The 13,122-nt window shown below is 46.8% G+C and overlaps 1 protein-coding gene across 1 annotated transcript in view; it reads right to left on the bottom strand.

Annotated features, from left to right (window-relative positions):
- mntb (MAX network transcriptional repressor b) overlaps window positions 1–10,432 on the bottom strand; it is a 34,685-nt gene extending 24,253 nt beyond the window's left edge. Inside the window, exons 1-2 of the mRNA XM_063203607.1 lie at window positions 10,123–10,432; window positions 725–1,661 (exon numbers count right to left, since the gene is read on the bottom strand). Coding sequence (XP_063059677.1) covers window positions 725–1,661; window positions 10,123–10,195 — 1,010 coding nt within the window. The 5' untranslated portion in view covers window positions 10,196–10,432. The remainder of the gene's footprint in view (window positions 1–724; window positions 1,662–10,122) is intronic.
- Window positions 10,433–13,122: the final 2,690 nt, after the last annotated feature.

The following is a 13,122-nucleotide window of genomic DNA, read 5'->3' as shown; positions in this document are numbered from 1 at the left end:
TACTTCCGTTTGTGTTTCTCCAAACACTGTACTTCGGTGTGACTGTACTTCTGATCAATTCAGTCACTGATCTCATTCCTCTCCTAGCAGGCAGGCATGCGCAACCACACGCAAACAGTTATTCTGATTCTGGAGGCCCATTCTCTGAATATATCCTTGCACTAGAGCACACGCGCTACTCTCTCTGGGGCACAAATTTACATCTAGATCTACAACATTTCTGCTGCTTATCTGATACAAGTTACGTAATTTGCAATGGATTATAATACAACCCATATAATATGGATTATACGCATTAAACACACTGAATGGTGTATTTATTACTTACCATCGGAGATTACCTACATACAACTTGTGACTAATAGTGTGACGCTGATGGAGTTGTTTTTTAGTTCTGTACAATGAACAACAAATCCCATGGTGGTTATTTACAAAGTAGTCTTTGTCCTTTGCCAGTTTTATACTTGTAATGCCCTTTAATAAACACTTTTTTGCCACATCTGAAACAGTAGCACAGCACTTTGGCTAGCAAAACTACGCTATCACACCGTACCATAAATGGACAAGTTGTCCATGAGGACGTAGGTTTCGAATCCAGCCTGGATCATTTCCCAAGCCAAACTCTCCCTCTCTCTTTCTGTCCATCTCTCCCTCATTCTGCAAACTCCTGTCCTCGACTGTGGAAAAACAAGGACAAGGAAAAAAGAAAGCACAACCCCCTCACCCTCCAGGTCTCCTCTTGGCGTCCATACTCCTGACGTCCTCTAGGGAGGCGCCGTTGGGCCTCTGCGTCACCTGCCCCAGCTGTGCCTGGTGGCTCTGTGCGAGGGCGGTGGCTGGCTGGGGCAGCAGGGCGTGCTGGTGCTGGTGCTGGGCTGGGGAGGTGAGGATCTGCCCCGGGTACGTCTGCAGCAGCTGGGCATGGGGAGGGGCGTGGGGCTGGGGGTGAGTCAGGGTAACTGGTGGTCTCTGTGGAGAGTGCTGCTGCTGCTGCTGTTTGGGGCTGCTCCCTGATGCCGCCTGGCTGCCTAGGGTGGGCTGAGGCAGGATGCTGGTCTCCCCCTTCACTGCCGCCACCAGGTGACGTTGGTGCTGATGCTGGTGTTGGTTTGGCGGCGACTGAGACTGTCTGTCTTTGACAACCGTCGTGGCGGCTGCTGCTCCTCCTGCTGCTGCTGCGGTCACCACCACGGCGGAGGGCTGATGAGACACCGGGCTGGCCAGGAGCTGTGCGGGCTGTGGAGAGAGGGCCGTGGCCAGGGTCATGGGTGCCGCCGCGTGGGCCAGATGAGTGGGGGCGGCGGCGGCTCCTGCGATGGTGGTGGTGGTGATGGTCTGCGGGGCAGCGGCGTTGGCCTGCACCATGGAGATGGGGATGACTGTGATGGGGAGAGCGGCTCCGGTGGCCACTGCCTGGATGTGCTGGGGCTGCTGGTGCTGGTGCTGATGCTGGAGATGCGGTTGCTGCTGCTGCTGCTGCTGAGGATGGGGCGGTTGCTGGACTAAGCGCGGGGCCTCCACCCCCCAGCTGAGGTGGTTGACCTGCACGGCGGCGGGCACCAGAGAGGCGCCGTTCTCTGCCATGCAGTGCTGCTGCAGCTGACGCACCAGCTGATCCGCCTCCCGCGCCACGATCGCATTCTCCCGCTTCTTCTCCTCCTCTGCGAAGGGAAAAGACAACAGAAGGTGTTAAGATTAGGTGATAGCGATGCAAATGATTAATAATCGACTTTAATCGTCGAAGAGTCTGTGTGAAGAGGTGTGCGAATAGTGGGAATATTTAAGTCACCTTTGGATTAAAGAATTCAAATAGAATACATTTCAAATTTAGTATTTTATCTCACTTTATAATGAAAGTTTTTAGATATAGTCGTTTTTTTTTCCGAGAAGCCGCTTATTAATGAATTGTAAATCGATTGATAAGGCAATCAACTAACGATTAATGACTTAATCGATAATTTGCAGCCTTACTAAGTGACTTTGGATCAAGACTTCAAAAGAACATTCTCTCGCTTTCTGAAGATTTGACTTTAGATAAACACTCTAAAAACACAAGCTTCTGAAGTTATTCAAAACATCAAGCACCATTAAAAACATGTTTTAAGACAACACAATATGTGACGTCAAGACAAAGCAACACAAACAGTGAAAGAGAATTTTCATAACTTTAAACACCAGAATACAACAGGACCTAGACATGCTTGAAATGTCACAAAAAATACTACAAGAAAACGTTCAAGCTTTATCACAAAATATAATTGAAAACTGAAGAGATTCAGACACATCTGAATCTTCAGAGACACATCTGAATTTGAGTCTTCAGAGACACATTAGGAGCTGGAGCTGTGGAAAGGCCCATAAAAACATACAGTGCCCTCCATAATTATTGGCACCCCTGGTTGAGATGTGTTAAAAGCCTTAAAATAAATTCAGTGTTTATTGCCGAAGAATACTGTCACACTGAAAATTGTAGGAAAATGTAGCCTTCAACTCAAATGAATTGTAAGAAAATAAAAAAATCCCTGACCAAAAAATAATTATTTTTCATTATATCACCTGTTCCACAATTATTGGCACCCTTAACAATTCCCAGGAAATAAATATAATTGAAGCATTTCTGTCCTTTCTACAGTAGTTTACAAAGTTTACCAGAGTATGTAGGAACATTTAATTAGTAATTCATCACTTCCTGTTTCCCTGGGGTATAAATATGACGTGACACCGAGGCCATTTCTCTTATCCACTCTTAAACATGGGAAAGACAAAGGAACACAGCATACAAGTGAGGCAGATGTGCGTCGACCTTCACAGGTAAGGCAGAGGCTACAAGAAGATTGCCACTCAACTGCAGCTGTCCATATCCACTGTGAGAGGAATAATTAAGAAGTTCAAAACAACTGGAACAGTGGTAAACAAGCCTGGACGAGGACCCAAGTTTATTTTGCCACCACACACAGTGAGGAGGATGGTAAGAGAAATCAAAATATCTCCAAAGGTCACTGTTACAGAATTACACCAAATGGTAGCATCCTGGGGTCACAAAGTCTCCAAATCAACCATCAGGCGCTGTCTACACGCCAACAAGCTGTTTGGGAGGCATGCACGGAGAAAACCTTTCCTCACTCACAATCATAAACGCAAGCGTCTGGAGTTCGCCAAGCGGTATTGGGGCTTCAACTGGGACCGTGTGCTTTGGTCAGATGAGACCAAGATTGAGCTTTTTGGCAACAAACACTCTAAGTGGGTCTGGCGTACCACGAAAGATGCGCATGCTGAAAAGCACCTCATACCCACTGTGAAGTATGGGGGTGGGTCAGTGATGCTGTGGGGCTGTTTCGCTTCCAAAGGCCCTGGGAACCTTGTTAGGGTGCATGGCATCATGAATGCTTTGAAATACCAGGACATTTTAAATCAAAATCTGTTGCCCTCTGCCCGAAAGCTGAAGCTGGGTCGTCACTGGGTCTTTCAGCAAGACAATGACCCTAAACATATGGCCAAATCTACACAGAAATGGTTCACCAGACACAAAATCAAGCTCCTCCCATGGCCATCTCAGTCCCCTGACCTCAACCCCATTGAGAATCTGTGGGGTGAGCTGAAGAGGAGAGTACAGAGGAGAGGACCCAGGTCTCTGGATGATTTAGGGAGATTCTGCAAAGAGGAATGGCTGAAGATCCCTCTTTCTGTCTTTTCCCATCTTGTGAAACATTATAGGAGAAGATTAGGTGCTGTTTTGTTGGCAAAAGGGGGTTGTACAAAATATTAACACCAGGAGTGCTAATAATTGTGACACACATTATTTGATGTCAAATAATTATTTCTTTATGTGGGATTTTTTCCCCACTGAATAAATGCACTTGTATTGAAGGTTGGATTTTTCTCTTTTTTTCCATTAAGGTCCCATATTATTTAAAAAAATATATATATATTTGGAAGCTAAAAAACACATCTCAACCAGGGGTGCCAATAATTATGGAGGGCACTGTAAGCTTTAACACGAAACTAATTGACAGAGAGATTTCACTTTGAGCACTTCACACAACTCGGCGCTCAACAACAAAGCCTCACACATCCCAAAATAAAAAGGACCTTTAACTTCAAACACCGCAAACAAAACCACAAGAAGGCACCAGCAAACACCTGGCCTATAGACAAGGATTTGGTGCAATTCATCTGAAACGAAACGCTCAGTGGAGATCTGTATCGTCGTCTGTTACAATGTGCTAGCGCATACCAGACATGCCACGGTAGGGCATACAATGCGTACGTGCTTTAAACTGAGGACAAGTTTGGGCGAGCGGCCTCAAAGTCCTGCTTTTCTCAGAAAGACGGATGATGTAACGAGCTTCCCTTGGCAGCCATGGGAGGTCTGAGAACAGCACTAGTCTATGTCTGAAAGGCATGTAGGATAGGATAGGAGAAGCATTTTCACTTAGCACAATGAAATTCCCCAACCTCCCCTCCCCTATCCTCTCCTCTCCTCTCCTTCCGTACTCCCATCCTGTCTTTAATAATATCCGCGTATGGGAGGCAAAATGCAAAGAGCTGCAATGCAGAAGACTGGACGGAGGCTTGCTCATCGCTGCTCAGGGAGTCTGGACTGGGGCTTGCCTTGCCATGCCCACTCGCAAAACGATTAAGCCCATCACTGGAACTCGACCAGGAGCCAGAGCAGGTTAACTAAGGTAAAGGGGTGTACTGTGAAATAGGGCCTCCCTCATACTATGAAATCTATTAATAAATAGCCTCAGACTCTTGTCAAGGGTTGGAGCTTCTTCACTCTTGGCTTCTCACGCTTTTGGTCTCTCTCAACATCACCCACTGTCCTTTTGTGTGTGTGTGTGTGTGTGTGTGTGTGTGTGTGTGTGTGTGTGTGTGTGTGTGTGTGTGTGTGTGTGTGTGTGTGTGTGTGTGTGTGTGTACATTTCAATGGTTATCTGTGTGCGTGTGTGTATGAACATTTCTATGGTTATCTCTGTGTGTGTGTGTATGTGTGTGTGTGTGTGTGTGTGTGTGTGTGTGTGTGTGTGTGTGCCTGTCTGACACACTTTGCCTTTCTCTGCAGTGTAGTCACTGAGCACATGCTTGCCTGGGCAGACACACACACACACACGCTCACAAACACACACACACACACACACACGCACACCGAGTCACTTAGCCGCTCTCCCGACTGCTTCCTGACTGTTTGTCAGAAGCAATCCTGCTCGCCTTGTAAACCATGACAGCGCCCTCAGCTCAGCTCAACTCAGCACAGAGCCACTCCACTCCACTCCAGCACAGCAGCCCTTACAGGGCGAGCACTGAATAGCAATGCCAAGGCATGGAGTGTTTTTCACAGTGTGAGAGTTGTCTGCTGCACACTGGGCATACGCTCCAAAATATACTCCTGACCATTTGTTAAATAAAGTAAATATTTTTTGGGAGCTTATACTCAGTGTGCAGAGCACTTTCTCACACTATCTCATACCACCGTCTGGTACCAGGATTACTGATTTTGTGGATGTGTGCACACCACCCCTAACCTCCAAACGCTGGAGTGTTTTTCAGCCAACTCTCCTTTCATTTCATTTATTTATTGTTTATTTGACGGGGACAGTGCACAACATACAATTGAGCCAGATTATAGCCCTAAGGCTAATTTTCATCTGTAGTCCATGGACAGGAATTGGTGGCATGACGGGAACAGCAGCGTGGAGGAGAAGTGAAGTGCTGCCCGATCGCTACCATGACCAGTCAGTCTACTCTACTCTACTCTACTCTATTCAGTCCATTCTGTGCTCCTGTCTTTTGAAGGCAAACAAGTCAAACCTGTCTGGTCGGGGGGAGAAGATTCAAACCACCACCGTGCATAGAGTAATGATTAGGACGCCGTTTACAACACAGCAGGGTGTGTCTTCTTCATCACCTCAGGGTGTTCTTTTTTTTAGCTCTTTTGTGTCATTAGATCTCTCTCTCTCTCTCTCTCTCTCTCTCTCTCTCTCTCTCTTCCCCATCCCGTGTCCTCAGCACAGTGTAATGCAGCGAGGTGTGTTCTGTGCCTTTAAGAGAGAAGCCCAGGGAAGGCAGCTGGCACAGACCCAGACGATTTAGGAGGATGACGTCAGCCGGGAGCCAGCCGGACACTGACACGGAGAGACGCTCGCTCGGCGCGGCTCGGTGTGAGTGGTGGTGGTGGTGGGGGTAGGGGTGGGACCAGGTTGTTTTGGGGTGTGGGTGGGGGGGGTGAGACTGACACCAGCAATCGATGTCTGCCCGAGCCTCCAGAAAAGAGCAGAGAGGGACTATACATATTTTTTGGAATGCGCTCTCTCAGTGAAAAACTGGAGTCTCTCATAGCAAATGTCGCCGGGTCGCTTTCGGTTGAAGGCTGCGCCAAACCAGACGGGAGGAACTCCTGCCGATTTGAAGAAATTACGTCATGTGCAGGCAGGGTAAGGCTACTGCAGTCAGTGACAGCTAAGGTCGCTGCTGAGAGACTACCATTCCGGTTCTCATTCGGAAAAATACTATCGTAAACACACAAACACACACACACACTTGGATTATTTATAGGCATGGGGCGTGCAAGAGCCCCCGTGTCGTACAACAGCTGTTACTATGGAGTTGATGGCATGAGAATTAAGGAACACATGGGATGGCATGGCATGGCATGGCTTGTCTGCAGTCTGCAGTCTTGCCTCAAGTGCAGTCCAGAGACTCCCTAACTAATCCCTCCACATTGCAGAGGAACTAGAAAGAGAGGCACCCACCCACCGTGAGAGGCACCAGTAAAAACCATAGAAGGGGACAGAGGTTGCCCAATAACACTGTCGCCTGTATCGCAACATACCGGTAATGGGAGGCATGGATTTGCCACCCACCTAACAAGCAACTGACATAATGCATACAGCACGTTCAAACTCCATTGCACTTGTTTGTAATCACTCCCCTATGCAGAGACATCTTGTTTTGCACAGTGCACATATCTGGATCAGGCATGCAAGACAACTTTAGATCTATAATTCTTTTCAATAACCAAATCAACATAGTAGTAGTAGTAAGCAACTCCACCGCCATGATATAACAAAACAAAATAAGAGAAGACGACCTCAAATACGTTAGTGTTTTATTGACCTCTCAATTCGCTGCACCACCAATGTCTGTGTGTTGCATAAACAATGAGATATATTATTTTTAAATGGCCATGACAGAGCTCTTTCCATCTGTCTTGCAACTCCATGTCACATCCACCAATGTCACAGTGTTATTACATAGTGTGATATTGTTTCTAAGCGGCCACGATGACACAGCTCTTCATATCTATCTCGCAGCTCCATAAGAACTGGCTACTGCTCTTCACCCTGAAAGCTCAAGCACTTGCACATGCACACCACCCTAGTAGACATAACATTCAAGAGAAATCTTGGGCTTATTTGAGCATGACTCATCACCACCACAGACTCGTACACTAGCAGCAGCAGGCACACTCTTCTTCTTCAGAACCCAAAGGCATTACATGGGGCCTTGGTCAGATCATAAAGATAGCGAGGGCTGCCATGCGAGTCCAAAGGGCTGGGGCCTGCATGAACACACCACAACACTCCCTCATGTCGCCGTCATATGACCCACAAGGGTAAAGGCCGCAACGGCGAACGCTAATTGTGTGCGGCACTGCTATGACACATTGCACAGTGGATAACCCCCATTGCATTGCATTGCACTGGTGTGGGGTTTTCATTTTCAGTGTTACTTTACAGAAACCAGGGAAAGGAAGTTTCTAGAATGGGCTAGAAGAGGAGAGACTTCAAAGACGCACACCCACCCACCCGCGGGCGCGCGCACACACACACACACACACACACACACACACACACACACACACACACACACAGCACTTTTGAGGAACGCCACCACATGTGTGCTTTGAAGAGAGAGTTTAGTCACTGGGTTGTGAAATCAGAAGAAACATGGCTTGTACATGACACGGCAAGAGTTGCACCAGTATGAGAGCACCTGACGAGTTTCGCACAGCGAGTGTGTCATCAGCTCGAGGAGGGGCAGGACACAGGAAACAGGAAGCAATCCCATATAGCCTGTCACCACGGTGATAAATATTCATATCTCTTTGTCTTGGCACCACAACAGAGAAGAACACATCTTCTGACGAGAAAACACAGTGACAAAGTCCACATGCTTTGGTAGGAGGGACTGGTAAAAGCTTAACCAGCTGCCGTGTAGAGAGCAAATATGGCAATGAGGAGGAGGGAGGTCTAAGTTTGTAATGAGGAGATAAAGCCAATCACAACGAGGTCATGTATGTGTAAACAGGTCACTGCTGATCAATGCGTACACTTGCAAGGAACTAAATTCAGATGTGGTAAAGTAGAAGTACTCTTAGGCCTACTGATGTAATTAAACATGACTAGGTGATCTTACAAAGCTTATAAACCAGTTATTCATTTGTCCCTACTGAGGTAGGTACACTGTATGCGTACTTCTACTTTTACTTTATAAACCTCTGACTAAAATACACCTGATATGTTGCTCATATGTAAATGATCTGATCTACTGTACAGATTGATTGTTTGAGAAGCCTGACTCCTTTTTGACTTGCAGAAGTACCCACCCAGGCGTTTTACGCTTACAGGCAGGGCAGGTCCTGTAGCAGGACTGTGGTTTTACAGGAGACATGTGATGGTACATTGGCCAATTAGTGATACAGGAACAAGAACACATAGTTCCCATTGCAAACGAATTAGAACAAATAGTGCTTCTTGGCAACAAATTACACAACATACAGTCACACAATTCAGGTGCCGGATGCGAGTAATATGTTATTACACTGTTTATACATAGGCCTTTTAGCTTATTTATGTGTTAACTGGACAATATGAAATGCCAAGGTTCTCCATGGAAAACCCTCTTTCATAAAACTGGGGTAAAATACAATGAAAGCAGCTCATGTGGATCTGAGGGGTGAGTTTAGTTAATAGGGGAAGTGGGGGCTTTGTCTCTGTTCTTCCAGCCTAGCGTCTGAATTTGCACAAAAATGTACATTATATAACTTCTGCATTGTAGGAGGGGGGATGAGGGAAGGGAGGGGGGCACTGCCCTAGTTTTTCCCTCACTGTGACCTGCACCAGTCGTTGGGCCGTCTCGGAGGGGGAGGAGGGAGTCTGGCGCGCACGTGGTCGATAAGGGCGGTCTTTACGCACGCGGTATTTGCTAGGGGTGTGGATTAACTGACACGTCACCACAGAGCGTTGAAACAAAAAACATTGCCAAAATGTAGCGACGATCACGTCTTGTCGACTGAGCCATAAAATAGCCGAATGGGACACGTCCCTGTGGGACAAACGACGTTTTAAACCGACAGCGGTACACCAAAATGCGTAACAATCTACAGCTCCACATTCCACGTCTCTTGCCAAGTAGAAGCGGGAAGTAGGCTGGCCCTGGGTGTCATAAGATAGCTGTTCACCATCAGTATCAGGTCATTATGTAAAAAAGACTGTCGTGCGCTGCCACCGCCCTAAGGTCTTTCACTTTTTGTTCTGCTCACCAAAAACGATACAATTTCACCTTTGAATGATATAAGGCGTTTGCTCGGATAGTAGTGTTTTAAAGAAATTCAAATAAATATTTTTTCTATATTCTTAAAGATCCACGTTGTTTTAAAATGTGCACCAAATTACAGAGTTAGACAAACATAACGACAGAAAAAAATATTCTATACTTCAAATCGGTGCTTCTAGTCCAACATACCACTATCTGTCACGGAACGAATGTACCACCCACAGCGGAGCGCACATAGTAGCAGACTAAATATAGAATGGATTTAACCCGGAAACCGAGTTAGCGAAATGTTCTGGTACACTGCAACAATTAAATAATGCAAGGGTCAGATTACAACAAACCCACTCGCCCCTGCAGACTTATTCATTAACCCCATAATTTACACCTATAATAACTTTTGAATGGCAACCAGCACAACTTTATAAACTGTTTCCAGACATGATCTGAACTAAATATGTGCATTTTAAGACCAACATTATCCAAACAAGCAAAGCTATGTGAGAACGTGCCTGTTACAAAATAGCCCCAGCACCCCGGCTATCCGGTTAGGTACCCCCGCCTTACCACGTGTAATCTGTTGTTGCTGGGCTTGCCATTCCAAATACCTGGCGGCTTCCAACAGCGTATCGATGCTCATCGCGCGCCCTGATACCTCACGATCGCTTTTCCTGAATGCGAGCGAGTAAGAAGGTACGGGTTCGCTTGGTAGTTCTTTCCACCACTGCCGAGTTCGCAACTGATGGGAAGAAAAATCCAAAAAGCAATATCCGGATTACTTTCGTAAATCCTCAAGCACACATTGATAGTCATGCAACAAGATGGCGATGTGAGTAACAGCAAACACAACACGACGAAAAGCATACCACCGAAGGGCCGCCCTCTACGTTTAACCCACCCTTTTTGGATTAGGCCGAACTATAATAAACATTCAAAGGATGGCACGGCGCGGGACAAGGATCAGGACTTTCTCTGCGATGGAAGTAACAGCTCATTCCGAATAACCACACTGAGGAAAAATACTTGGACATACCCAAATGTTTTCTAATATTCACCTGACTACAACTACAACACTTCTTGAGCCCACATGTATTTACGTGCATCCATGTACTTTGCCGGGCAACTTACAACTGACAGGCTCACGACACGGACAGTATATTCATTCTGATGAATCGGGAAGGGTCGTTGTATTTTGGCAGCAGCGTGTAAACAACATTACTGTGCATGTTTTGATAGTGAACGGGGAACATAATTAGGTCATTGATCGAGCCAAACATGTCCAGCATCGGACGCGAAGAAAGAACATATTCAATAGATCCACACTCCGGGTTTTACCGACGTCCACGCCTGCGGTACATTTGCATCTGATTAAAATATGTCGATGCGAAGGAACCAATGGGCGTGGAGAACAACAAGGCATGGTATCTGTCCACATGGGCAACCGCTAGCGCCGAGCCCTGCCTATTTGCATGTGTGGAGCGTGGGCACAGCCCGCCGCTCTGAGGCGCGTCAATCACACAGAACAGGCGCTCTTTTGGACACGCCCAAACGACGTGCTGAACAAAAAAACAAAGTAGATCACTTGAAGTATTGAAGCCTACCATATTAGCTGTGCGTAACCGGGACTTTTTATTTGCCATATTTCTTTCTTTACGCGCGCGCGCAAACCATCGTTTGCTATCGTTTGCTTTAAAATGATTCAACTGATGGTATATTTTATAAGAGAAAAGAACAGGGGGCCCTCCGTAGTGTTATAGTAACCTATATTAACCAGACAGCGCGTCGTCGTGTGTTCCCGTCCAAACTGTCAAGGAATGGCACTCTTGCGCAACGCAGGGCGCGGTGCGTCCCAAGGAGGTTGGAGTCATGTTTCTGTAGTAAGTTCCTTGTGCAGAGCCACAGCCATAGCCCGAGCAGCCTACTTCCGCCTAAACAGTATAGGCGTTTGATTGGCTTTCTGTACAATGTGAATACACCGTTTCAATAAAACCACAGGCTATACTAATTCGTGTTCTTTTACAGCCTTTATCTAAACACCCCATTATTAAAACAAAATGTAGTTTAGTGTTAGTGTAAAATGTAATTTAGTGTTAGTGTTGAGATCTCCAGCCAGATGTTGCAATGCATAATGTTACGATACATTGTTATACTGTCCTTTAAGTCCCTATTGACCTTGCACTGGTTTAAAAAATAAAGGATGAAGGCTCTCTGCAGTCTTCTGAACAGACAGCACTGAGATAACAGCACCATAGCTGTAGCGTCCTTATTCTCTCCCCATAATAATTCTGACAATGCATAATTATCTAACATCATAGATTAGATTTGAATCCATGAAAAATACCACACTACTACAGCCCACCACCACCCACCTCTCTCTCTCTCTCACACACACACACACACACACAGGCACGCAGACTGGGGCAGCTGGCACAGTTGTGTAACATGCACGCCACCTCTCTCTCTCTCTCTCTCTCTCTCTCTCTCTCTCTCTCTCTCTCTCTCTCTCTCTCTCTCTCTCTGGAACACTAATAGCCTGTCCAGAGGAGATGAGATGAGCAGTTAGAGCACTGACTCGGTAGACAGGAGACTGCTCTGCCTGCGACAAAAAGACAGCGTGCATGTGGCGTTAGTCAGTAGTCGTGAGGCTGCCTTGCCTCAGTCAGTAGATAGGAGAGTGCCCGCAACAGACAGCAATACATGTTGCCTTGGTCAGTAGTAAGGCTGCCTGCGTATAGACAGTGTGCATGTTGCCACAGTCAGTAATCAGGAGGCCATATCATCATGTAGTCATCATAGTCAGTAGTCTGGAGAGTGCCTGCTACAGACAGGATGCAAGTCGTATTGGCCCGTAGTCAAGAGGTTGCCAGCAACAGACAGCATGCATGTTGCAATAGTGAGTAGTCAGGAGGCTTCCAACGACTGATGGCATGCATGTGGTGTTAAGTGAGTAGTGGGGGGTTGTGCCTGCTACAGACAGTGTGCATGTTGCATTAGACGTAAGTCAGTACTCAGGACAGCAGCGCTCCCCTGCCTGCGACAGACATCATGCATGTTGCTACAATCAGCAGTCAATAGTCTGGAGACTCCCTCCAACAGACAGTAGCCAGGAGGTGGACAGCCATAGTCAGCATACATGTGGCAGTCATGGGTAAGCGGTTAGGGTGTCAGACTTGTAGCCCAAAGGTTGCCAGTTCGACTCCCGAACCGCCAGGTTGGTGAGCGGAGTAATTAACCAGTGCTCTCCCCCATCCTCCTCCATGACTGAGGTACCCTGACCATGGTACCATCCCACCACACTGCTCCCTTTCGGGCGGCATTGGGGGATGCCCCCTTGCACAGGTGAGACATAAATGCAATTTTGTTATGTGCAGTGTTCACTTGTGTGCTGTGGAGTGCTGTGGCACAATGACAATGGGAGTTGGAGTTTCCCACTTGGGCTTTCACTTCACTTTTTTCATGTGGCGCTAAAGTCAGTAGTGAGGAAGCTGTCAGCAACTCAGCAGTCACATGGCATGAGTGAGTAGTCAGTAGGTTGCCCTACCTGCGACTGACAACATGCATGTTGGT

Source organism: Engraulis encrasicolus, chromosome 7 (assembly GCF_034702125.1).
Source record: "Engraulis encrasicolus isolate BLACKSEA-1 chromosome 7, IST_EnEncr_1.0, whole genome shotgun sequence".
In the NCBI taxonomy this organism is placed as follows: domain Eukaryota; kingdom Metazoa; phylum Chordata; class Actinopteri; order Clupeiformes; family Engraulidae; genus Engraulis; species Engraulis encrasicolus.
This window is presented reverse-complemented; position numbering and strand designations above follow the sequence as displayed.